Genomic DNA, 25,426 nt, shown 5'->3' with positions numbered 1-25,426 from the left:
TGGAATCTGAGCATCCCCTGTTTGATTATCTACACTGCTCGTTCTGCCTGGCCGTTTGAGGCCGGCTTGAACGGTGCCATTCTGACATGGTTAATTCCATTGCCTGCCATGAAGTCCTGAAATTCAGTGCTTGTGAAGCACGGACCATTGTCGCTGACCAAGATGTCCGGTAGACCGTGGGCGGCGAACATTGCCCATAGACTTTCTACCGTGGCAGAGGATGTGCTTGAATTTAAAATGTCACACCCCATGAAAGGACCTGCGTAGTCCACATGGATGCGTGACCAAGGCTAAGGGGGGCTTCCCTGGGCGCATGGCCCAGCTGGGCACACGTGTTGCACCTGCGAACACAAAGTTCCAGATCTGTGTCTATCCCTGGCCACCAAACGTGTGACCTGGCAATTGCCTTCATCGTGACAATGCCCGGGTGCCCATTGTGGAGTTCTCTGATGAACACCTCTCTGCCCATCTGGGGCATGACTACGCGGTTTCCCCACAGTAAGCAATCGGCCTGAATCGAGAGTTCATCCTTGCGCCTGTGAAATGGTTTAAATTTCTCAGGGCATGCCCAGTCCCCATTCAGGACACATTTCTTGACTGGAGACAATAGCGGGTCTCTATTTGTCCAGACTTTAATCTGACGGGCTGTCACGGGTGAGCCTTCGCTTCCGAAAGCTTCAACAGCCATGACCATCTCAGCACCATGCTCGGTTGCCCCCTCAGTGGTGGCTAGTGGGAGCCTGCTGAGTGCATCGGCACAGTTTTCGGTGCCCGGTCTGTGCCGAATTGTGTAGTCATAGGCAGATAACGTGAGTGCCCACCTCTGTATGCGGGCCGATGCGTTTGCATTTATGGCCTTGTTGTCGGCCAAAAGGGACATTAGGGGTTTGTGATCTGTCTCCAGCTCAAATTTCCTGCCAAACAGGTACTGGTGCATTTTCTTTACCGCATATACACATGCGAGCGCCTCCTTTTCTACCATCCCGTAGCCCCTTTCTGCGGGACAGACTCCTGGAGGCATAAGCTACCGGCTGTAACTGACCCTTGGCATTGACATGCTGCAACACACACCCGACACCATAGGACGACGCATCGCACGTTAACACAAGTTTCTTACATGGGTCATATAGCGTTAACAGATTGTTGGAACATAACAAATTGCGTGCTCTATTAAAAGCCCTTTCCTGGCTGTCCCCCCAGACCCATTCGCGACCTTTGCGTAGGAGCACATGTAGCGGCTCTAGCAGCGTGCTCAATTTGGGAAGAAAGTTACCAAAATAGTTCAGGAGCCCCAGGAACGAACGCAGCTCCGTCGTGTTATGGGGTCTGGGTGCTCTCTAGATCGCTTCCGTCTTGGATGCAGTAGGGCTGATCCCGTCTGCTGCTACCCTCATCCCCAGGAATTCTACCTCTGGAGCTTGGAAGACGCACTTCGCCTTTTTCAGTCGCAGACCTACCCGGTCCAGTCTGCGTAGTACCTCCTCCAGGTTGTGGAGGTGTTCTTCAGTATCGTAACCCGTGATGAGGATGTCGTCCTGAAAAACTACCGTCCCTGGAATCGACTTGAGGAGGCTTTCCATATTTCGTTGGAAGATCGCGGCGGCCGAGCGAATCCCGAACGGACATCTGTTGTACTCAAACAACCCCTTGTGTGTCGTGATGGTGGTCAGCTTCTTCGACTCACTCGCCAGCTCCTGGGTCATGTAAGCTGAGGTCAGGTCCAATTTTGAAAAAAGTTTGCCACCGGATAGCGTTGCAAAGAGGTCCTCCGCTCTCGGTAGCGGGTACTGGTCTTGGAGTGACACCCGATTGATGGTGGCCTTGTAATCGCCACATATCCTGACCGACCCAGCCGCCTTGAGCACCGGCACAATCAGGCTCGCCCAGTCACTGAATTCGACTGGCGAGATGATGCCTTCCCTCAACAGGCGGTCCAATTCGCCTTCTATCTTTTCCCGCATCACGTACGGCATTGCTTTGGCCTTGTGGTGGACTGGTCTGGCGTCCGGGTTTATGTGAATCACTACCTTGGCCCCCATGAAAGTGCCAATGCCGGGTTGAAATAATGAGTCAAATTTGTCCAGGACCTGTGAGCATGATACTCGCTCCACAGAGGAAATTGCATTGACATCACCCCATTTCCAGTTCATGACAGCAAGCCAACTCCTCCCCAGTAGTGCGGGACCGTCCCCTGGGACAATCCAGAGTGGCAACCTGTTCTCCGAATCTTTGTGGGTCACGACTACCGTGGCGCTGCCTAGCACCAGAATTATCTGCTTTGTGTAAGTCCGTAGCTGTGCGTCAATCGGCGATAATTTTGGCCTCCTGGCCTTGGATGCCCACAACTTTTCGAACTGTTTGATACCCATCAGGGACTGGCTGGCACCCGTGTCTAACTCCATTGATACTGGGATGCCATTGAGGAGCACTTTCATCATTATCGGTGGCGTCCTGGTGTATGAACTGTATACGAGCTCCACATGAACTCGCTGAACTTTAGCTTCCAGCGATTTCCCCCAGTGTCAATTTCTGCAGGTATTTTGCTCATCTCTGCAAACTCCGGCTGAATGTATGCCTCCACGCCTCCAGCATGAGTTGCGGTTTGAAACAAAAGGTCCCTTGCCTGTCGATCGTCCCTGACTGACCCTGTTATTGTCCTTGAGTGCACCATTAACAGGTGTTGATGGCCCCATTACTGGCCGCATTGTCCCTTGCAATGGCGTGAATCGCTGTTCAGCTTGCCATTGTTTCTGTCGAACTCCCCCTCTGGGTTCGACTACATGTTGGGGCATGCCTGACTGCCCTTGTCTGCCTGGAGAACTGTGTGCTGCTTTAACAATGTTGAATTTCTGTCCCAACCATTCCTTAACACAGTACCTCTCGTCTGTTCTGCTCGTGGCCATGCTCGCGTGGTTTAAATCCCAGTTTCTTGTCGCCATTGATACGTCCTTACTACAAAGTATAAATGCACATGAGGCCCATCCTTGAGAGAAGGTCAGTCTGTGACCTGTCCTTTATCCCTTAGCACTCAAGTGATGAAGGTGGGTGGAGCTTCCCCTTTTATACCTGAAGGTCCAGGTTAGGAGTGTCTCCCACCTAGTGGTCAGTGTTCTCACGGTGTACAACTTAGGTCAGTTTATACATGGGTTACAATGCTGGTTGAATACATGACAGCAGGTACAGCAGGTAATCAGGAAGGCGAATGGAATGTTGGCCTTCATTGCGAGAGGGATGGAGTACAAAAGCAGGGAGGTCCTGCTGCAACTGTACAGGGTATTGGTGAGGCCGCACCTGGAGTACTGCGTGCAGTTTTGGTCACCTTACTTAAGGAAGGATATACGAGCTTTGGAGGGGATAGAGACGATTCACTAGGCTGATTCCGGAGATGAGGGGGTTACCTTATGATGATAGATTGAGTAGACTGGGTCTTTACTCGTTGGAGTTCAGAACAATGAGGGGTGATCTTATCGAAACATTTAAAATAATGAAAGGGATAGACAAGATAGAGGCAGATAGGTTGTTTCCACTGGTCGGGGAGACTAGAACTAGGGGGCACAGCCTCAAAATACGGGGGAGCCAATTTAAAACCGAATTGAGAAGGAATTTCTTCTCCCAGAGGGTTGTGAATCTGTGGAATTCTCTGCCCAAGGAAGCAGTTGAGGCTAGCTCATTGAATGTATTCAAATCACAGATAGATAGATTTTTAACCAATAAGGGAATTAAGGGTTACGGGGAGCGGGCGGGTAAGTGGAGCTGAGTCCACGGCCAGATCAGCCATGATATTGTTGAATGGCGGAGCAGGCTCGAGGGGCGAGATGGCCTACTCCTGTTCCTAATTCTTATGTTCTTATGTTCTTAAAACATGTAATGCAAAACAGAGACTGCTGGAAATACCGAGCACGGCAGTGGAGGAAAATAACGGGGTCTGTTCATGACCAGATTCAGGCCGCTGGTCGGGAGGGAAGATATAATGAGAGCATAAGATTTAGGAGCAGGAATCGGCCATTCAATAAGATTGTGGCTCATCATCGTCCTCAACTAGGTTTTTATCTGATTTTTGCCTCTCCCAGGAGATCATATGGCTCCGGTTGGGGTGGAGTGTAGAATGTTTCAGTGTCGCAGTTGTGTGAGGCGGACTGGTTGGGCTGGGTGCTCTTTACCTGTCCGCCATTGTTCATTGTTCCTCGGTTTATCTGTAACCTTCAGGGCTGCTGACCGAGGGCCGTGCGGCTCTTTGTCGGCCGGTGCGGACACGATGGGCCGAAATGGCCTCCTTCTGCGCTGTAAATCTCTATGTTTCAATGTAACTCCACTTTCCCGCCCGATCCCCATGTCCCTTGATTCCTTAATATCCAAAAATCTATCGATCTCTGTCTTGAATATACTGAGCCTCCACAGCCCTCTGGGGTAGAGAATTCCAAAGATTCACCATCCTCTGAGTGAAGAAATTCCTCCTCATCTCAGTCCTAAATGGCCGACCCCTTATCCTGAGACTGTGACCCCTGGTTCTAGACTCCCCAGCCCGGGGGAAACATCCTCCCTGCATCTACCCTGTCAAGCCCTGTAAGAATTGTGTATGTTTCAATGAGATTACATAGATCTGCAATGACGTGAAATTTACAGCCCAGAAACAGGCCATTCGGCCCATCAGGTCTGTGCCGGTGTTTATGCTCCAGTGGAGAGTGAGATCGGGCGGGGTACGATACCTGCGATTCACCAGATCCCACCAGTTTCCTGACTGGCGGCTTCGATTAAAATTACCCCCAGTGTATCTCAGCTCTGTGCTTAACCCCAGCCAGCCACAAACAGCTTGCAGTCCTTATCTGGGCCCTGAACCTGGGGTCCTGTATCACCCCCCCACCCCCCACATTGTGACTGAGGAGGTGATGTCCCGGGACATCACAGTACAAACCATGGCAACCCAGAGGGGAGTATGTTTTCCCAGGGGCTGAAGTGTAGATGCTGAAAAGCTCTCGACAGGTAAGGGGCCAAGTTTGTTTGAAGCTCACCAAAGTCTTCCGAATCCGTGCAGATCAACGTCGTTTGTTAACACGACTCAATTTTTAAACTCCTCGGAATCTGTAGTGCTCAGAACCATTGTGATGATTAAAATAGGGGAGGTCGAGAGAAACTATTTCCTCTGGTTGGGGGGAGTCCAGTACAAGGAGCCAGGCCATTCAGGGGTGATGTCAGGAAACACTTCTTCACACAAAGAGTGCTGGGAATCTGCAACTCTCTCCCCCAAAAAGCTGTCGAGGCTGGTGGGCCAATTGAAAATGTTAAAACTGAGATTGAAGGATTTTTGTGTGGAACCAGGGCGGGTAGATGGAGTTAAGGTACGGATCAGCCGTGATCTGATTGAATGGCGGAGCAGGCTCGAGGGGCTGAGTGGCCTCCTGTTCCTGTGGTTTATTCCCACCGCTTCCCGAGGAACAAGGGCGCCAGTGCTACACCATTGCCCGAGGAGACCCAGTGGGCTGGCTACAGCAGCAGGCAATGCCTTCCCTCACTCAGCCAGTTAACGGTTACATGGTTTAATGTAGGCCTTAACTCCTGCTCGATTGGACCAAGAACATTGTCTGACGGTCACAGGATATTCAGTATAACTTGGATTCCATTCTAACGTTCCCATTCCTCCAGGGCAAGGTTAAAGTACAGCCCAAAATATATCAGAGAAGATGGTTCAGTCTGATAGAAAAGGGTAATTCGGCTCATATCATAAGTTGCTTGAGGTGCAATAACTGCTTGTTCTTTCTTGCGACCACTTCTATTATTCATAATATGTGAGTTGGTAATTGAGACATACTTGCCCTTTTCCTTTCATTAATCTTTCATTAGCTGTGTTAGCCGTGGCCCAGTGGGTAGCACACTCTCTCTCTCTCTCTCTCTCGCCTCTGAGTCAGGTCGTGGGTTCAAGTCCCACTCCAGAGACTTGAGCACAAAGTCCAGGCCGACACTCCCTGGGCAGTACTGAGGTGCTGTCTAATAGATAAGACATTAAACCGGGACCCCGCCTGCCCTCTCTGGTGGGTGTAAAAGATCCCACGGCCACTATTTCAAACAAGAGCAGGGGAGGGGAGTTCTCCCCGGTGTCCTGGGCCAATATTCATCCCTCAAACAACATCAGTAAAAGGCAGATTTATCTGGGCATTATCACATTGCTATTTGTGGGAGCTTGCTGTGCAAGAACATAAGAAATAGGAGCAAGATTAGGCCATACGTCCCCTCGAGCCTGTGCCGTCTTTCAGTGAGATCAAGGCTGAACTTTGACCTCAACTCCATTTTCCTGCCCTTTCCACATTTCCTTGATTCCCTCAGTGCCCAAAAATCTATCGGTCTCGGTCTTGAATATACCCAACGACTGAATATTCACGGCCCTCTGGGGCAGAGAATTTCACTGATTCACCACCCTCTGAGTGAAGAAATTTCTCCTCACCTCAGTCCTGAATGGCCGACCCCTTATCCTGAGACTGTGTGACCCCTGGTTCTAGACTCCCCAGCCCGGGGGGACAACACCCTCCCTGCATCTACCCTGTCAAACCCTGTAAGTATTTTCGATGTTTTAATGAAATCACCTCTCATTCTTCTAAACTACAGAGAATATAGGCCCATTCTACTCAATCTCTCCTCAATGGCCAACCCTCTCATCTCAGGAATCAGTCTGGTGAACCTTTGTTGCATCTCAATTACCAACTCACATATTATGAATAATAGAAGTGGTAGCAAGGAAAAACAAGCAGTTATTTCACCTCAAGTGACTTATGATCTGAGCAGAATAAGGCAAGATTATCCTTCCTTGGGTAAGGTGACCAAAACTGTGCGCAGTACTCCAGGTGTGGTCTCACCAGGGCCCTGTACAGTTGTAGCAAGACTTCCTTACTCTTGTACTGCAACCCCCTTGCAAACACACCCATTTGCCTTCCTTAATGCTTTTTGTACCTGCATGTTAACTTTCTGTGATTCGTGTCGTCAAATCCCTTTTAAAAAGGTCTGGCACCTTTTAATAAATATTCTGCTTTTCTATTCTTCCTGCCAAAGCGAATAACCTCACATCTCCCCACATTATACTCCCTCTGCTATCTTATTGGCCATTCACTTAACCTGTCTATACCCTTTTGCAGCCTCTTTGTATCCTCCTGACAGCTTACTTTTCCACCTAGCTTTGTATCATCAGCAAACTTGGATACGTTACACTCAGTTCCCCTCATCTATCGCATTAATAAAGATTGTAAATAGCTGAGGCCCCAGCACCGATCCTTGCGGTACCCCACTAGTTACACCCTGCCATTCTGAAAATGACCCGTTTATCCCTACTGTCTTTTTTCTGTCTGTTAACCAATCCTCCATCCAAGCTAATATATTACCCCCAATCCCATGAGTCCTAATATTGTGCAACAACCTCTTGTGTGGCACCTTATCGAATGTCTTCTAAAAATCCAAATATATTACATCTACTGGTTCCCCCTTATCGACGCTGCTAGTTACACCCTCATAAAACTAATATAAATACATGATTTCCCTTTCATAAAATCGCGTTGACTCTGCCCAATCGTATTATAATTTTCCAAGTGCCCTGTTGGCTAATAACGGATTCCAGCATTTTTCCAACTGATATCAGGCTAATTGGTCTATAGGGCCTTCTTTTCTCTCTCCCTCCTTTCTTGAATAGCGGGGTTATATTTGCTAGCTTCAAATCTGCGGGGACCGTTCTAGAATCTAAGGTATTTTCGAAGATCGCAACCAATGCATCCACCATTTCTGCAACCACCTCTCTAAAACCCTGGGATGTAGGCCGTCACGTTCAGGGGATTTGTTGACTTTTAGTCCCATTCGTTATTCTAGTACAATTTTGTTACTAATACTAAATGATTTAAGTTCCTCACTCTCTTTAGACCCTTGATTCCCCACAATTTCCAGTATATTCTTTGTTTCTTCCAATGTGAAGACACATACAAAATATTTGTTTGATGTCTCTGCCATTTCCTAATTCTCCATTATAATTTCTCCTGCCTCTGCCTCTAAGGGACCCATACTTACTTTCGCTCTTTGTATATTTCTTGCTAGTTTACTCTCATATTCTGTTTTCTCCTTTATCAATTTTTTGAGTGCAAATTGGCCGCCACGTTTGCCTACATTTCGACAGTAGCTACACCTCGAAAGCATTTCACTGGATGTCCTTATTGAATGGCGGTGCAGGCTCGAAGGGCCAAATGGCCTACTCCTGCACCTATTTTCTATGTTTCTATGTTTTCAATGTTCTAAGGTTGTGGAAGGCACAAGTTTTTCTTTATAATTGCTGGAGAATGAAGCTCAGCTGGGTAGGGTATTGTGGTGTTGGACGTGAAGCATATGGAATACGTGGAAGGCAGGGGAAAGAATAGATTATAGAATTAAAACGCACAGGCTGATGACCCATTAATTTTCTGTCGACAAACGCTTTAGGTGCCCCAATCGTGATTGTCCACCTCATAGTGCACCAGCTCCACACAGGTCCGTGTAACCTGTCCGTTAGTTACCGCCTGCCAACAATGAAACCCTCACTGAACAAAGCTGTCATTTGACCTGCGGGTCTAAGTGGCAATCTCTCCTCATAATTCATTCAGCTTTGTCGTTCCGATGGGTGAAATTACTGGCTTGGAATCGTACAATCACAGAAATTTACAGCACGGAAGGAGGCCATTTCGGCCCATCGTGTCCGCACCGGCTGACCAAGAGCTACCCAGCCTAACCCCACTTTCCCGCTCTTGGTCCGTAGCCCTGTAGGTTACAAGTGCACATCCATAAGAATTAGGAACAGGAGTAGGCCATCTAGCCCCTCGAGCCTGCTCCACCATTCAACAAGATCATGGCTGATTCAACAAGATCATGGCTGATTCAACAAGATCATGGCTCCAAGTACTTTTTAAATGTGGTGAGGGTTTCTGCCTCTACCACCCTTTCAGGCAGTGAGTTCCAGACCCCCACCACCCTCTGGGTAAAGAAATTTCCCCTCATATCTCCTCCTAAACCTTTTACCAATTTCTTTAAATCTGTGCCCCCTGGTTGTTGAGCCCTCCGCCAAGGGAAACAGGTCCGTCCTATCCACTCTATCCAGGCCCCTCATAATTTTGTACACCTCAATCAGGTCTCCCCTCAGTCTCCTCTGATCCAAAGAAAACTGACCCAGCATCTCCAATCTTTCCTCATAGCCAAAATTCTCCAGTCCAGGCAACATTCTTGTAAATCTCTTCTGCACCCTTTTCAGTGCAATCACATCTTTCCTGTAATGTGGTGACCAGAACTGCACGCAGTACTCCAGCTGTGGCCTAACCAGTGTTTTATACAGTTCAAGCATAACGTCCTTGCTACCATACCTGGCCTGCTCCTTCAGGGATCTGTGGATCTGCACTCCAAGGTCCCTTTGTTCCTCTACACTTTTTAGTGTCCTACCATTTAATGTGTATTCCTTGCCTTGTTAGATCTCCCCAAATGCATTACCTCACACTTATCCAGATTGAATTCCATTTGTCACTGTTCTGTCCACCTGACCAATTCATTGATATCTTCCTGCAATCCGCAGCTTTCTTCTTCATTATCAACCACATAGTCTATTTTAGTGTCATCTGCTAACTTCTTAATCACACCCCCAACATTTAAGTCCAAGTCATTGATATATACACAAAAAGCAAGGGACCCAGCACTGAGCCCTGCGGAACCCCACTGGAAACACCCTTCCAGTCACAAAAACACCCATCAACCATTACCCTTTGCTTCCTGCCTCTGAGCCAATTTTGGATCCAACTTGCCACTTTGTTCTGGACAACTTTCGTGACCAATCTGCCATGTGGGACCCTATCAAAAGCTTTGCTAAAATCCATATACACTACATCATAAGCTTTGCCCTTATCGACCCTCCTGGTTACCTCCTCGAAAAATTCAATCAAGTTAGTCAGACGTGACCTTCCCTTAACAAATCCGTGCTGAGTGTCCTTAATTAATACATGTCTTTCCAAATGAAGATGTATCCTGTCCCTCAGGAATTTTTCCAATAATTTTCCCACCACCGAGGTTAGGCTGACTGGCCTGTAATGACTCGGTCTATCCCTTTCTCCCTATTAAACAAAGGTACAACATTAGCAGTCCTCCAGCACCACACCTGTAGTCAGAGAGGACTGGAAAATGATGGTCAGAGCCTCTGCTATTTCCTCTTTTGCTTCTCTTTAACAGCCTGGTATTCCTATTCTCTGCGACATGAGGTGTCACGACCATCTAGTGTCCTTAAACCAAACTCGGGACCTCAGCAGCGTGGGGGCTGTACCTATTGGCCAAGCGAATATTTTCCACTTTGGTTACCTGGGGTACTTTCGGGTTGGATCCAGGATAGGCAAGTGTCGGGTTCTCCTCCCTCTCATCTGCTCAGCCATCCCCACCACACCAGTGTGACGTTTCTGAGTGGCCCAGATTTGGATGATAGATAAAGGGGTTTTACAGAATTAGGCCAACTCCCTTGAGGAAACGGGGATGACACCACTTGTTGACTGTACTTGGGCTCCGTGCAACGCATTCGCCAGGGAGCAGCAGCAACAGCTTGCATTTATATAGCACCTTTAACGCAGTAAACCATCCCAAGGCGCTTCACAGAAACGTAAACAGACAAAAGTTGACGCCAAGCCAAAGAAGGAGATGTTAAGCTTGGTCAAAGAGGTAGGTTTTAAGGAAGGTCTTGAAGAAGGAGAGAGAGGTGACAAGGGGGAGAGGTTTAGGAAGGGAATTCCAGAGCTTGGGGGATGGAGTATAAAAGCAGAGAAGTCCTGCTCCAACTGTACAGGATATTGGCGAGGCCACACCTGGAGTACTGCGTACAGTTTAGGTCTCCGTATTTAAGGAAGGATATACTTGCATTGGAGGCAGTTCAGAGAAGGTTAATTCAGTTGATTCTGGAGATGAGGGGATTGCCTTATGAGGAAAGGTTGAGTAGGTTGGGCCTCTACACATTGGAGTTCAGAAGAATGAGAGGTGATCTTATCGAAACGTATAAGATTATGAGGGAGCTTGACAAGGTGGATGCAGAGAGGATGTTTCCACTGATGGGGGAAACTAAAACTAGGGGGGCATAGTCTCAGAATAAGGGGCCGCCCATTTAAAACTGAGATGAGGAGGAATTTCTTCTCTCAGAGGGTTGTAAATCTGTGGATTTCTCTGCCCCAGAGAGCTGTGGAGGCTGGGTCATTTAAGGTGGAGATAGACAGATTTTTGAGCAATAAGGGAGTCAAGGGTTATGGGGAGTGGGCGGGGAAGTGGAGCTGAGTCCATGATCAGATCAGCCATGATCTTATTGAATGGTGGAGCAGGCTCGAGGGGCCAAATGGCCGACTCCTGCTCCTATTTCTTACGTTCTAACTTAGCTCCTTGGCAGCTTAAGGCACGGCCACTGATTGTGGGACGATGAAAATCGGGGCTGCTCAAGAGGATTGAAGGAGCGCAGAGATTTCGGAGGGTTGTAAGGCTGGTGGAGGTTAGGGACATGGGGAGGGGGGCGGGGGGAAGTGATTTGAAAACAAGGATGAGAATTTTGAAATGGTGGTGTTGTCGGATTGGGAGCCAGTGTCGCTCAGCGAGCGCAGGGGGTGGGGGGGGCGATGGGTGAGCAGGACTCGCTCCTTGAGCAGAAACTTCGGTGTTTCTAGGCGGGGTTGAGAGAGTGCAAAGACCTGGGGTTGGACTTTCCACTTGCGATCGCTGGACTATTGCCCCCCCCCCCCCAAAACAAAAGCCGAAAGCCACGATCTGAAAAATGGGCGATGTTCCAGCGATCCTGAAGGCTGGAACAGCGGCCATTTTTTGGGCCCGAGTGGAAGGTCGAGCCCCTGATCTGATTGAGTGACAGCACAGGCTCGCGGGGCTAAATGACCTACTCCTGTGTGTCCCATCGCGCTAAAATGTGTGTGTTTTTATTTTCTCTCATTCAGGTGGGCTATGAAAATGCCGGCACGGTGGAATTTCTTATCGATAAACAGGGCAAGTACTTTTTCATCGAGGTCAACTCACGGCTTCAAGTGGAGCACACAGTTACTGAAGAAATTACTGAGTAAGTGTTTCATCGCTAATTAATGCTAATGGGAAAATCTGCAGGCATTTTCGGTAGAGTTAATGAGGTGATTGCATCGCCACGAACCACTTGAGAAAATAGATTCTGTGATCACAGTGCAGCTCCATGAATACAATCACTTGCTGTTTATTCCTCCTGGGAAATTCCTACATGTAATACTCTCCTGCTGCAGGCCTCCGTTTTTACCTAGCTTGTGGTTTCTTCTTTGTCTTTTATTTTTAATGACCGGACGCTTGCTAGCAGGCAAAACGGAGGCACGGATACAGCATTTTTCTCTCTTTAGGTGCTAAACATTTAATTATATTCTGTGCTTTTTCCACCCTCCCCCCTCCCCCCTCCGCCCCCCCCCCCCTCCCATGATCCGTCGTTTCTCACTCTGTAAATGAACGCAGCTGCAATACTTTACTGGCATTCAATGGAGCTATGTGTGTGCGTGTGTGTGTATGTGTGTGCTTTCCTGTTCTGACTTATTAAGCAGCTTGTACAAATTGGCAAATTAGCCTGCGCATCGGGAAATGTGTTCATTTTTTTTTTTGCAACCAGTGAAACGCTCGTCTTGAAAAGTTTGCCAATTTGGTCTGGGCGACGGTTTTATGAGGAGCCTTGGTTATGTGGAGGGACTAGAGAAGCTGGGCTAGTTCTCCTTGGAGCAGAGAAGGTTAATGTAACGTATTTGCTTCATTGGCTCTTTGCTTAAGAATTCATCGCAACACATTGCTATTAAGAACTAGTTGGTTTATTTAACTAAGGTTTAGAACATAAGAACATAAGAAATAGGAGCAGGAGTAGTCCATACGGCCCCTCGAGCCTGCTCCGCCATTCAATAAGATCATGGCTGATCTGATCATGGACTCAGCTCCATTTAACAAATCACACGACACATCACCAGTTCATCCACCAGGCTCACAACTGCGTACGTCATCGTGGATGACCGAGACCCAACTGGCTGGGGTTTTATTGAGTCTTGTGAACATCACGTGACTGGCTAAGCCGCCCACAACGCAGCAGCTCTACAACTATTTTAGTGCAAAACTATAAACCAAGTGCCCCGAGAACAAATTTTGGATCATTATACAAATCAAATTAAAATTTGGTTGCCAGGGGTGATGATGCACTCCAGTCTTTCCCTCTCACGAAAGTTTTTTTTGTGTTTTTGGTGTTTTGTTTTGGGCACTAAAACCATACATTATACAAGCGCCCCCTATAAAAGGGCAACAGCGTTACAACTCTTTTGGGGGGGACGACAAAATAAACATTGGATCGAGACACTTTTAACTGCCCTCTTTTTTATTTTTTGTTTTTTTTGGGGGGGGGGGGGTTTTATGTTATTTTTGTGATTTTTTTGGGGGCATTAAAATCATATAATTTACAAGTGCCCCCTATAAAAGGGGGAGGGGGACACTAAAACCCGGCAATTACAACAAATTAAACTTTAAAACATAAAATCAAATTAAAATTTGGTTGCCGGGGGTGATGATGTACTCCAGTCCCTCTGGCACCCACCTCTCGCGTGGAGCAACAGCCCTACAAACCTGTGAGCATACTCACAGGTGCATACATTACAGGTAAAGGGAGATTTAAGAGAGGCGTTCAAAATTATGAAGGATTTTGATGGAGTAGATGGGGGGGAAACTGTTTCCAGGGCCAGGAGGGTCTGCAACCAGAGGGACACAGATTGACGATAATCGGCAAAAGAACCAGAGGGGGAGATGAGGAGAATTTATGCAGGCTCAAGGGACCAGCTGGGATTCACCTGCCCATCGTTTTCATCTGTTTGTAAAACCAAAATTGCGGAAAAGTTGTGGAGAAAATCCCATGCAGAAGAACATAAGAAATAGGAGTAGGCCATACGGCCCCTCGGGCCTGCTCCGCCATTCAATAAGTTCATGGCTGATCCGATCATGGACTCAGCTCCTCTTCCCCGCCCGCTCCCCATAACCCCTTATCCCCGTATCGGTTAAGAAACTGTCTATTTCTGTCTTAAATTTATTCAATGACCCAACTTCCACAGCTCTCTGGGGCAGTGAATTCCACAGATTTACAACCCTCTGAGAGAAGAAATCCCTCCTCATCTCAGTTTTAAATGGGCGGCCCCTTATTCTAAGACCATGCCCCCTAGTTCTAGCCTCCCCCATCAGTGGAAACATCCTCTCTGCATCCACCATGTCGAGCCCCCTCATAATCTTATACGTTTCGATAAGATCACCTCTCATTCTTCTGAACTCCAATGAGTAGAGGCCCAACCTACTCACCCTTTCCTCATAAGTCAACCCTCTCATCCCTGGAATCAACCGAGTGAACCTTCTCTGAACTGCCTCCAAAGCAAGTATATCCCTCCTTAAATATGGAAACCAAAACTACACGCAGTATTCCAGGTGTGGCCTCACCAATACCCTGTATAGCTGTAGCAGGACTTCCCTGCTTTTATACTCCTTCCAAATCAGATTCCAGCACTGAGATTTTCCATATTGGTGACGGCTTGGCTAGGAATGGACGGCACAAGACCAGCTGAACTAAATTGATTAAATGGTGCAATTAAAAAGAAAAAAATACTTGCATTTATATAGCGCCTTTCACGACCACCAGACGTCCCAAAGCGCTTTACAGCCAATGAAGTACTTTTTGAAGTGTAGTCACTGTTGCGCTGTGGGAAACGCGGCAGCCAATTTGCGCACAGCAAGTTCCCACACACAAGCAACATGATAATGGCCCAGATTATCTGTTTTAGTGATGTTGGTTGAGGGATAAATATTGAGGCCCAGCTCCCCTGCTCTTCTTCGAAATAGTGGCCATGTAGTCTTTTACGTCCACCTGAGAGAGTAGGTGGGGCCTCGGTTTAACGTCTCATCTGAAAGACAGCACCTCCGACAGTGCAGCGCTCCCTCAGTACTGCCCCTTCGACAGTGCGGCACTCCCTCAGTATTGCCCCTTCGACAGTGCAGTGCTCCCTCAGTACTGCCCCTTCGACAGTGCGGTGCTCCCTCAGTATTGCCCCTTCGACAGTGCGGCGCTCCCTCAGTACTGCCCCTCCGACAGTGCAGCGCTACCTCAGTACTGTCCCTCCGACAGTGCAGCGCTCCCTCAGCACTGGAGTGTCAGCCTGGATTTTCTTGTGCTCAATTCCCTGGAGTGGGACTTGAATCCACAACCTTCTGACTCAGAGGCGAGGGTGCTGCCCACTGAGCCACAGCTGACACTAGACACATCAGTCGTGATGTAATTGCATGGCGGCGGAACAGGCTCGAGGGGCTGAATGGCCTCCTCCTGTTCCTGTGTAACAGGCTCGAGGGGCTGAATGGCCTCCTCCTGTTCCTATGTAACAGGCTCGAGGGGCTGAATGGCCTCCTCCTGTTCCTAATGTAACAGGCTCGAGGGGCTGAATGGCCTCCTCCTGTTCCTAATGTAACAGGCTCGAGGGGCTGAATGGCCTCCTCCTGTTCCTGTGTAACAGGCTCGAGGGGCTGAATGACCTCCTCCTGTTCCTGTGTAACTGGCTCGAGGGGCTGAATGGCCTCTTCCTGGTCTGACGTTCCGAGATTCCACTGGCCAACAGGAAGCAATGACCACATCGCCAAGGGGGCAGAAGAAAAATCTTCAACCAGATTAAAACCGTTCAAGATAAGATATCCATTTTAATTGATGGATCTACCATCCTTCAGCAAGAAAACTGCTCCAGTTGAATATCTTGGATGTGACATGAATGGGGACGGACGATCCTCGTTACATGTTCTCGGGCCTTCTGCAACAACATGATCAAACAACAATCAGCAAACGATCGCCGAGAGCTTAGCTGCGTGTTTTGATAGTCAGGGATCTGATGATACAGTATTTGCGGAACAGTTGCCAGCGACGGTGTCAGTGCTGTGATGGCTGGAAAAGGCGCTGGTCACTGCCATCGGCGTAAATATCTCAACATCCTAATGTCACACAGTGAATTCGATTGGTAATGTTACAGGGGGCTTCACAGAAATACATCGAGTGCACAGCACAGAAACTGGCCAATCGGCCCAACTGGTCTATGACATAAGAACATAAGAAATAGGAGCAGGAGTCGGCCATTCGGCCCCTCGAGCCTGCTCCGCCATTCAATAAGATCATGGCTGATCCGATCATAGGCTCAGCTCCACTTCCCCGCCCGCTCCCCATAACCCTTGACTCCCTTATCGCTCAAAAATCAGTCTATCTCTGCCTTAAATATATTCAATGTCCCAGCCTCCACAGCTCTCTGGGGCAAAGAATTCCACAGATTTACAACCCTCTGATGCTGTTTATGCTCCACACCAGCCCCCTCCCAGCCCTCTTCATCCCGCCTCGTCACCATATCCCTCTATTCCTTTCTCCGTCATGTGTTTGTCCAGCTTCCCCTTAAACGCAGCGATACTATTCGCCTCAACCCCTCCCTGTGGCAGCGAATTCCACATTCTCACCGCTCTATGGGCAATGAGATTTCAGTAAGGGGGGGTAAGTGTACTGTCTGGCGGTGTGCTCTATTCTAACCTGTTGTGACGGGGGACGCCCATAACCAGGGTCCCTGAGTCACTGCTTGATGCCCCACAGGCAGCCTTGCAGCCGCCGTGTTGCCAAACCCCCCCCCCCCCCCCGACCTCCGGTGACGTGGTGAGGTACGGCTACCCTCCCAGTGACGTCCCCCCGTTCTGTCCACAATGTCCCCCCCACTCTGCCGTGTGCCTTTTTAACAGCCTTCTCAACCTGCCCTGCCACCTTCAAAGATTTCTGTACACACATCCCCGGGTCTCTCTGTTCCTGCACCCCCTTTAAAATTGTACCATTGAGTTTAAATTGCCTCTCCTCATTCTTCCTACCAAAATGTCACACTTGGTAGTGTTAGATTTCATCTCCCATGTGTCTGCCCATTTCTCCAGCCTGTGAGTGTCCTCCTAAAGTCTGTTACAATCCTCATTGTTGACTACGTTTCTGAATTCCGTAACATCTGCAAACTTTGAAATTACGCACTGTGTACCCAAACCCAGGTCATTAATATATATCAAAGAGCAATGGTCTGAATATACAATATACATTAATGATTTAGACAAAAGAATTGAATGTAATATCTCCAAGTTTGCAGATGACACTAAGCTGGGTGCCATGGTGTGAGCTGTGAGGAGGATGCTAAGAGACTCCAGGGTGACTTGGACATGTTAGGTGAGTGGGCAAATGCATGATAGATGCAGTATAATGTGGATAAATGTGAGGTTATCCACTTTGGTGGCAAAAACAGGAAGGCAGAATATTTTGTGAATGGTGACAGATTAGGAAAAGGGGAGGTGCAACGAGACCTGGGTGTCATGATACATCAGTCATTGAAAGTTGACATGCAGGGACAGCAGGCAAATGCATGTTGGCCTTCATAGCTAGAGGATTTGAGTATTGGAGCAGGGAGGTCTTACTGCAGTTGTACAGGGCCTTGGTGAGGCCACACCTTGAATATTGTGTACAGTTTTGGTCTCCTAATCTGAGGAAGGGCATTCTTGCTATTGAGGGTGTGCAGCAAAGGTTCACCAGACTGATTCCCGGGATGGCTGGACTGACATATGAAGAAAGACTGGATCGGCTAGGCTTATATTCAATGGAATTTAAAAGAATGAGAGGTGATCTCATAGAAACATATAAAATTCTGACGGGATTGGACCGGTTAAATGCGGGAAGACTGTTCCCGATGTTGGGGAAGTCCAGAACCAGGGGTCACAGTCTCAGGATAAGGGGTAAGCCATTTAGGACCGAGATGAGGAGAAACTTCTTCACTCAGAGTTGTGAACCTGTGGAATTCTCTACCGCAGAGAGTTGTTGAGGCCAGTTCGTTAGATATATTCAAAAGGGAGTTAGATGTGGCCCTTACGGCTAAAGGGATCAAGGGGTATGGAGAGAAAGCAGGAGTGGGGTACTGAGGGAATGATCAGTCATGATCTTATTGAATGGTGGTGCAGGTTCGAAGGGCCGTATGGCCTACTCCTGCACCTATTTTCTATGTTTCTATGGTAACGCACAGTGGCTGTGGTCCGCCCGCAGATCAGTGCCAGGATTGCGAATCGATTCGACACAAGCAGCTGACCTTTAGCAGCCATGAAGTACCATTTCCCCAAAGGACATCTTTATCGCTGCTTGTTCGCTGCCCAAAATAAAGGGATGAATACTCGTGCATTCAGGTGTCTGCTGCCGTTAACAATGCAGCCCATCTTCACAGCACTCCCATGATAACAGATCTACACGCCAATTCATTCAGGTGCCAGACTCTGCCTTGCTGCTTCTGATGGATGACCAACATCACATTGATCGCACCCCAGCGCTGCCGTTCCTTCCACACTGCCTTTGGGGGAGCTGGGGGCAAAGGAAGAATGCTTTTGTGAAACCGTGCCCCTTCGGGTCATTCGCCCACCGGGCAGAGGGGCTTAACTTGTGTGTGAGGAACATTCAATTCTCCATCAATGCCAATCGCCACTCGAAAAGGCACAAAATCTCCTCCAAACACAATTTACATTCATCTGAAGAATCAGACTCCTGAGTATTAGCTAGCAGCACACTACATTGCAACCATCAGCAGACGTGAATCTTTTATTTATGCTCAGGATTGGCCAGCAAGCAAGGATTAACCCCATTAGTTTTCCCACAATGCCTGAGCACAATAATCTAAGCTGATACTCCAAGTGCCAGTACTGAAGGAGTGCCGCACTGTTGGAGGGGCGGTACTGAGGGAGCGCCGTACTGTCGGAAGGGCAGTATTGAGGGAGCGCCGCACTGTCGGAGGGGCAGTACTGAGGGAGCGCTGCACTGTCGGAGGGGCAGTACTGAGGGAGTGCCGCACTGTCGGAGGGGCAGTACTGAGGGAGCGCCGCACTGTCGGAGGCGCAGTACTGAGGGAGCGCCGCACTGTCGGAGGGGCAGTACTGAGGGAGTGCTGCACTGTCGAAGCTGCCACCTTTTGGATAAGTCATTAGACCGAGGCCCCGTCTGCCTGCTCAGGTGGACGTAAAAGATCTCATGGCAGTGCTTCGAAGAATTTCCAACATTACAACAGTGGCCACACTTCAAAATGCTTCGTTGGCTGCGAAGTGTGTTGGGACGTCCGGTGGTCATGAAAGGCGCTATTGAAATTCAAGCTCTTTCTTTTCTTAAGAGTAGTGGTGTCCTGGGGACCAATATTTCTCCCTCAACCCACATCACTAAAACAGATGATCTCATTATCACTTTGCTGGGAGCTTGCTGTGCGCAAATTGGCTGCCGCGTTTCCTACATTACAACAGTGACTACACTCCAGAGGTGGATCTTTGGCTGGGAAGCGCTGTGGGCCATGCTGAAGTGGGAAAAGGCGCTGCAGCAATGGAAGTTTTCCTCTTGTCGTGGCAGTTATTTTCACACTGAATTTGGTTGAGCTGTAACATTTCGGTGTGACGGCCCCGACCTGCAAGGACCATCAGCAGGTTGGGGCAATCAAAGGGGCAGCGTGCTACATACCGCTTCAAGGTACAGTGCGTGCTGGTGCAGGACAGCGGCGGCTGTGAAGAGGGCGATTGGATTGGACGTCACCCATAACCCAGCTCGGTGATTGGAACGTGGGCAGGTACAGCAGGAGCGGCGAGGTCGGGGCCCAGGAGAGGCGAGAGTTCGGGCCAGCCCACACTGTGCGATATGTGAGCGCACTAGGCCCGTGTGCAGCAGAGCTGGTCTCCAGTCGTCCTGGTTAACCCTCGTCACTGGACCAAGACCTCGCTCTGTCAAGCCCGTGTGGGGGCTGGTGTGCAACGGCCACCCCACGTTAAAAAAAATCCACCCACAGGCATCTTCCACCCTTCAGGATGTAGTTCAGGACCTGGAATATCAGGTCCTTCATTGAAACTCTGTGAACTCATCCCTTTTTGGCGTGGAAGCAAGTCATCCTCGCTTCGAGGGACTGCCTATGACGATGATGATGAGCTTTGTGGAACTGGTTAACGATCTTGAATGAATGGTGGGTTCTTCGGCAATCAGCAGCTTTGAGGATGCCACCCTTGCACAGGCCTGCAGTTGCTTCTACCCAAGTGCAGCACGCTGTATTTATCTATATTGGAAGATATTTGCTGGATAGAGGCCCATTCTCCTGTTGGATCTAGATCTGTCTCCAACCTATTTTTCTTATCCACGGTCCTTATACCCACGTGCATCCTTATATCCTCTGCAAGCTGTTGCACAGTTTCCCCAACACCTTTAACCGGATGACTGATAAAGACTGTGAAGAGAAGCTGATCGTTACGAGACCACACTACTGATTGGTCCCCATGCAGAACCACTGCCATTAATGGCCACCTTCTGTCTACAAGCACGCAACCAGTTCCTTGTCCATCTTAAAATTTATCCGCCAATCCCACAGGACTCGTCCTGATTAAGTAGCCCATTGGGTGAGCCGTTGTCAAAGGTTTTTTTGAAATCAAGATGTACATTGTCGCCTGAGGGCGCTATCGTGGGGTAGACGTTATGCTGCAGCTCTATAAAGCCCTGGTTAGACCACACCTGGAGCACTGTGAGCAGTTCTGGGGACCACACCTTTGAAAGGATATACAGGATGAACCTCCCTGATCCAGAACTCCCTTATCCGGAACCACCCCTCGTCCAGAACCATTCCCGGCCACCGGGTGGCGCATGCGCAGAACTCCGACATGAACAAATTGAAGTCCTTCCTCGCTGCCGACTCCCGCAATCGCTGCCCCCTCCCCCCTCACGATCTCTCTGCCGCACTCCCAGCCCCTAGCCAGCCAGCCCCGATACACCCTTGCTCAGTACCTGTACCATCCAATTTAATGTGACCACCCCTCGTCCGGAAAAATCCCTTATCCGGAACAGGCCAGGCCCCAAGGGTTCTGGGTAAGGGAGGTTCAACCTGTATTGGCTTTAGAGGGAGTGCAGCATAGGTTTACCAGAATAATACCCAGACTTCAAGGGTTAAGTTACGAGAAGAGCTTACACAAACGGGTTGTATTCCCTATTATTTAGAAGGTATGGGGCGATCTTATTGAAGTTTTCAAGATATTCAGGTGTTAGATCTCTTAATTCCCAATGAAATACGAACTCCGATTGTAGTTTTAATGTAACTTTATTCTGGCAGCAGCAGCAAGCTTCTGGCTTTAAGCCAGGCCTTTGTCCTTCTGAGACCACATGGCCAAAATGGCTCGACTTATACCTGGTTCAATTTACAGAAATGAACTCTCCTTCTTTGACCTAATTGGCTCAATTGATAGTCTGTTAACCTTTAATTGGCTCACTACCCAAGGTCCTAAAATGTCAAGTTGATTGATGACTTAATGCAATGTGGTCTGTGTTTTCTCAAAACTGCAGCCAGGCTGCAGAGCTTGAATTCTCTATCAATCCCCCCTTTGATTCTTTCACAAACTGAATCATAAAACATCAGCTATCACTGGTTAAACATTCTACAAAATAATTTCATACATGTAAATAGAGTTTTCTTCTAAAATTTGTTGATGTGTTTCGCCACATGTCCGGACTAGTAGCTTCCACACAAATTTACACCAACCCGAGTTCCATCGTGGCCACAATGGAAGTCTGGTTTTAGCAGGTTAATTAACCTTATTCCAATTTAATTCAACCAGTAAACAACCTTCCCTTAAGCATAACATACCCCTGTGCCATGTACAGACGGTCTGCTGGGACCTGCAAGGTGTCTCACCTGCGGGACAGCAGCTACAGCCGCCTGGTCGCAACAACATTTAATCAACATGAACAAACAATATAAAAGTAAAACAATTACAACAAATAGAATTAAACCTTCCACCAATGAAGTTCCTATTGAACCTAGCCATTCAGTGGCTCCGCTCCACAAAGTGAATGATGGGGGTTGCTTAAGTTTTTCTACCTCCTTTTGGATATGCTCCGCTAAGTGGGTAATTTCTTCGGAGCTTTCTGGGATATACGTGCAACACTCAGTTCCGAGTAGGGTGCAAGTACCTCCATTTTCAGCCAGGATGTAATCAAGGGCCAGTCTATTCTATAGGGCTACTGTGCGGATTGCTACCATTTCTGCATTGATTTTAACTAGGGCCTCTGAGGTATCATTGGCTACCCGTTCCACAACGGATGCCATGTTAATGGATTCCCTTGCCAGTCTGGCGGTCCCATACCTGGGGATCAGAATGGCAAAGAACCTCTCTGTTTCTGTGATAGCTCTCCTAGGACGGTGTAAATGTTCCGACAGTGACTTTATATGATACATATAAGGCACAATGTAGGCTAAATAGCAGGATCCCGTCCAATTCTGGGGCAGCCAAGGGTAGGCCTTGTGGCCACACACCCAACAGGTGCCATTATAGGCAATGAATGTTAGCTATTTCTTTGTCAGTAACACTCCGGGGCCTGTCCAGGCTTTTCCATCTGTTTTATTCAGAATCCCCGTTACGTTTGGACGGTTCCGTGGCTTGATTATATTATAATTCCTGGAGCAGTTACTATACCCCATATTTTGGCCTCCTTTGATGTTTCTAATCAGACAGACCAATTTCCCCCGGTCTTCCTATTCCCGTTGTATTAGTGATAACAAAAAATGGGGGCCCTTTGGAATTATTGTAGTATGTTTGGTATCCCCCTTCAAAGGTAGTCAGATTGTAATCTGCTGAATTCCATTTACGTGCCCAGTTTTCCGTATCCTGAAATGCATTGTCTGTTTTGTTTTGATTAATTATCCACTCAGCCATTTCCGAGATATTCAAGAGAACTGGCCTCAAGGGAATCCCTCCCTTTGAGTGAATAGGAATATGTGCACACACCCAACAACTGGAAATGGTACCTTGTTTGGCATAAATGTATGACATATATAAAAAGGTATTTACATGCAATTCCCTTGGTACTCTACTATTTCCCTTTGGTGCAAAGGGTCAGCTAGTAAGAAGTAGGCCTATGCCTAGAATACCTACAATCAGAAATACAGTAAATTTATACATTTTGGCAAAAAGTAATTGTCCTTATTAGATTTCAGCTTCAGTTACGGGTGCTCGTTTAACGTGTGAAGCGTGGATCCAGGCTTTCTTTCCTTGGACTTTAACAGCTGCCTGGGTGGTCAATAACACTTGATAAGGTCCCTCCCACTTGGCACCCAAAGGTTCTTTATGCAACTTTTTCACATACACCCAGACTCCCGGGATTATGTCATGTCCTCCTTCGGGTGGATTACCCCAAGCTGCTGATACCTGTCGGGAAACAGAACTAATAGCATTGGTTAAGTTCTGACAGTATGAGAACAAAGTGTCACTCATTAAGTGAACATCAGCTTTCCTTAAATCAATAGTTCCTGGCTGCGACATGGGTCTTCCTGTTATAATTTCAAATGGGCTGTTTGGGGTTGCCCTAATGCTACATAGCACTATTGGTAGTGCCTGGGGCCATGGTGTTCCTTCTTGGTGATATTTGGCAAGCTGTTGTTTCAGAGTTCGATTCATTCGCTCTACTTGTCCTGATGATTGTGGATAATAAGGACAGTGTAAATCCCACGTAATGTTCAGTAACCTACAGACTTCTTGGCAGACAGCACCTGTGAAGTGTGTTCCCTGATCTGAGTCAATGCTACTCGGGACTCCCCATCGGGGAATGTAATCCTTACACAAGACCTTTGCAGTGTGATTGGCTGTGGCTCTTTTAGTTGGGACAGCTTCTACCCATCGAGAGAATCTGTCGACCATGACAAGAATGTTAGTGTATCCTTGGCATGAAGGAAGAGATATATAATCAACCTGCAGATGCTGGAATGGTCCGACAGGGGCAGGGGGCCTCAGTTGGGGCATTACCGTGATGGGTCCAGAATTATTTTTCTGGCAGACCACACAGCGGTCTGTTACCAGCTGGGCATGTTTTTTAAATCCCCGACCCCACCAGCTTTTCTGGAACCATGCCGTCATCTGTTCTGAGGCCAAGTGTCCCCACGAGTGGATCTGTTGGGCTAAAAAAGGCATAAGCGCTTGTGGCGCGACTGGCTTGTCGGTAACTCTTTGTCTCCAGACACCATCTTCGCATAGCTTAATTCCTGCCTCAATCCATGTCCATTTTTCCTCTCGGGAGCACTCACCTTGCATTGTTTGAAGGTCTCGTGTTAGAGTCCTGAGTGCTTTCAATCTGCGCATCTGTGTTGGTTCTTCTGGGGGAACGCCCTGTGAGGCGGCATCTTTAGCTGCCTGGTCGGCTAGGGCATTTCCCTGTGCTTCCGTGGTATTTTCCTTGGTATGGGCCTTACACTTCAGGATGGACACTTCCTGAGGTAATTGTATGGCCTCTAGTAAGTCTCGGACTTCTTTTCCATTTCGGATAGGTGTACCAGCAGCAGTGAGGAATCCCCTTTTCCGCCATAACAGACTAAAGTCGTGAGCGACTCCAAAAGCATAACGCGAATCTGTGCAGACATTAGCTGTCTGTCCTTCTGCTATTCGACATGCTTCTGACAGGGCCCGTAACTCGGTGGGTGGGTGGGGTGGCTTGACCCATCCACCTCCACGGAGGTGTGTGGGGGGCCTGACCCATCCACCTCCATGGCATGAACCTGGTATTGCAGTACTTCCAGGAACGGTGCAGTGGCTCTAGGCCTTTTGGCTAAGAGCATTGGCGCAGAGTGATCCTTGATGTGTGCAAGGTGACCTCTGGCGTTTGTGATTTGACAAAGAATTGGAAAGATTGGCAACGAATTAAAAAAAAAAGATCCTTTTGCCACTTATACCTGGTTCAATTTACAGAAATGAACTCGCCTTCTTTGACCTTATTGGCTCAATTGATAGTCTGTTAACCTTTAATTGGCTCGCTACCCAAGGTCCTAAAATGTCAAGTTGATTGATGACTTAATGCAATGTGGTCTGTGTTTTCTCAAAACTGCAGCCAGGCTGCAGAGCTTGAATTCTCTTATCATCAGGGGAACCGATGGGATAGATAGAGAGAAACGATTTCCAATGGTTGGGGTGTATAGGACTAGGTGGCAGAGTCTAAAAATGAGAGCCAGACCCACAAAGAGTGGTAGAAGTTTAGAACTCTCTTCCGCAAACGGCAACTGATGCTAGATCAATTGTTAATTTTAAATCGGAGATTGATAGCTTGCTGTTAACCAAAGAAATTAAGGCCAAAGGTGGGTGGATGGGGTTAGGTCGCAGATCAGCCCTGATCTCATTGAATGGCGGAACAGGCTCGAGGGGCCGAATGGCCTCCTCCTGTTCCTATGCTCCTATCCACCAATCGAGTAACTTCCTCAAAACATTCAAGAAGCTTGGTGATGTAGAATCTCCTTACCCATGAGCCACAATACGATTTCCGAATAATCCCTCCACTGACGAGGTGGCGGTACATGTTTCTCGAACGATCCCTCCG

At 48.2% G+C, this 25,426-nt stretch overlaps 1 protein-coding gene across 1 annotated transcript in view; it reads left to right on the top strand.

Moving 5' to 3' along the window:
• Window positions 1-11,918: 11,918 nt before the first annotated feature.
• Window positions 11,919-25,426, top strand: part of LOC139239369 (pyruvate carboxylase, mitochondrial-like) — a 1,004,568-nt gene continuing 991,060 nt past the window's right edge. The window contains exon 1 of the mRNA XM_070868045.1: window positions 11,919-12,067. Within this exon, the coding sequence (XP_070724146.1) occupies window positions 11,919-12,067 (149 nt within the window). The remainder of the gene's footprint in view (window positions 12,068-25,426) is intronic.

This window comes from Pristiophorus japonicus, chromosome 27 (assembly GCF_044704955.1).
Source record: "Pristiophorus japonicus isolate sPriJap1 chromosome 27, sPriJap1.hap1, whole genome shotgun sequence".
Lineage (NCBI taxonomy): Eukaryota > Metazoa > Chordata > Chondrichthyes > Pristiophoridae > Pristiophorus > Pristiophorus japonicus.
This window is presented reverse-complemented; position numbering and strand designations above follow the sequence as displayed.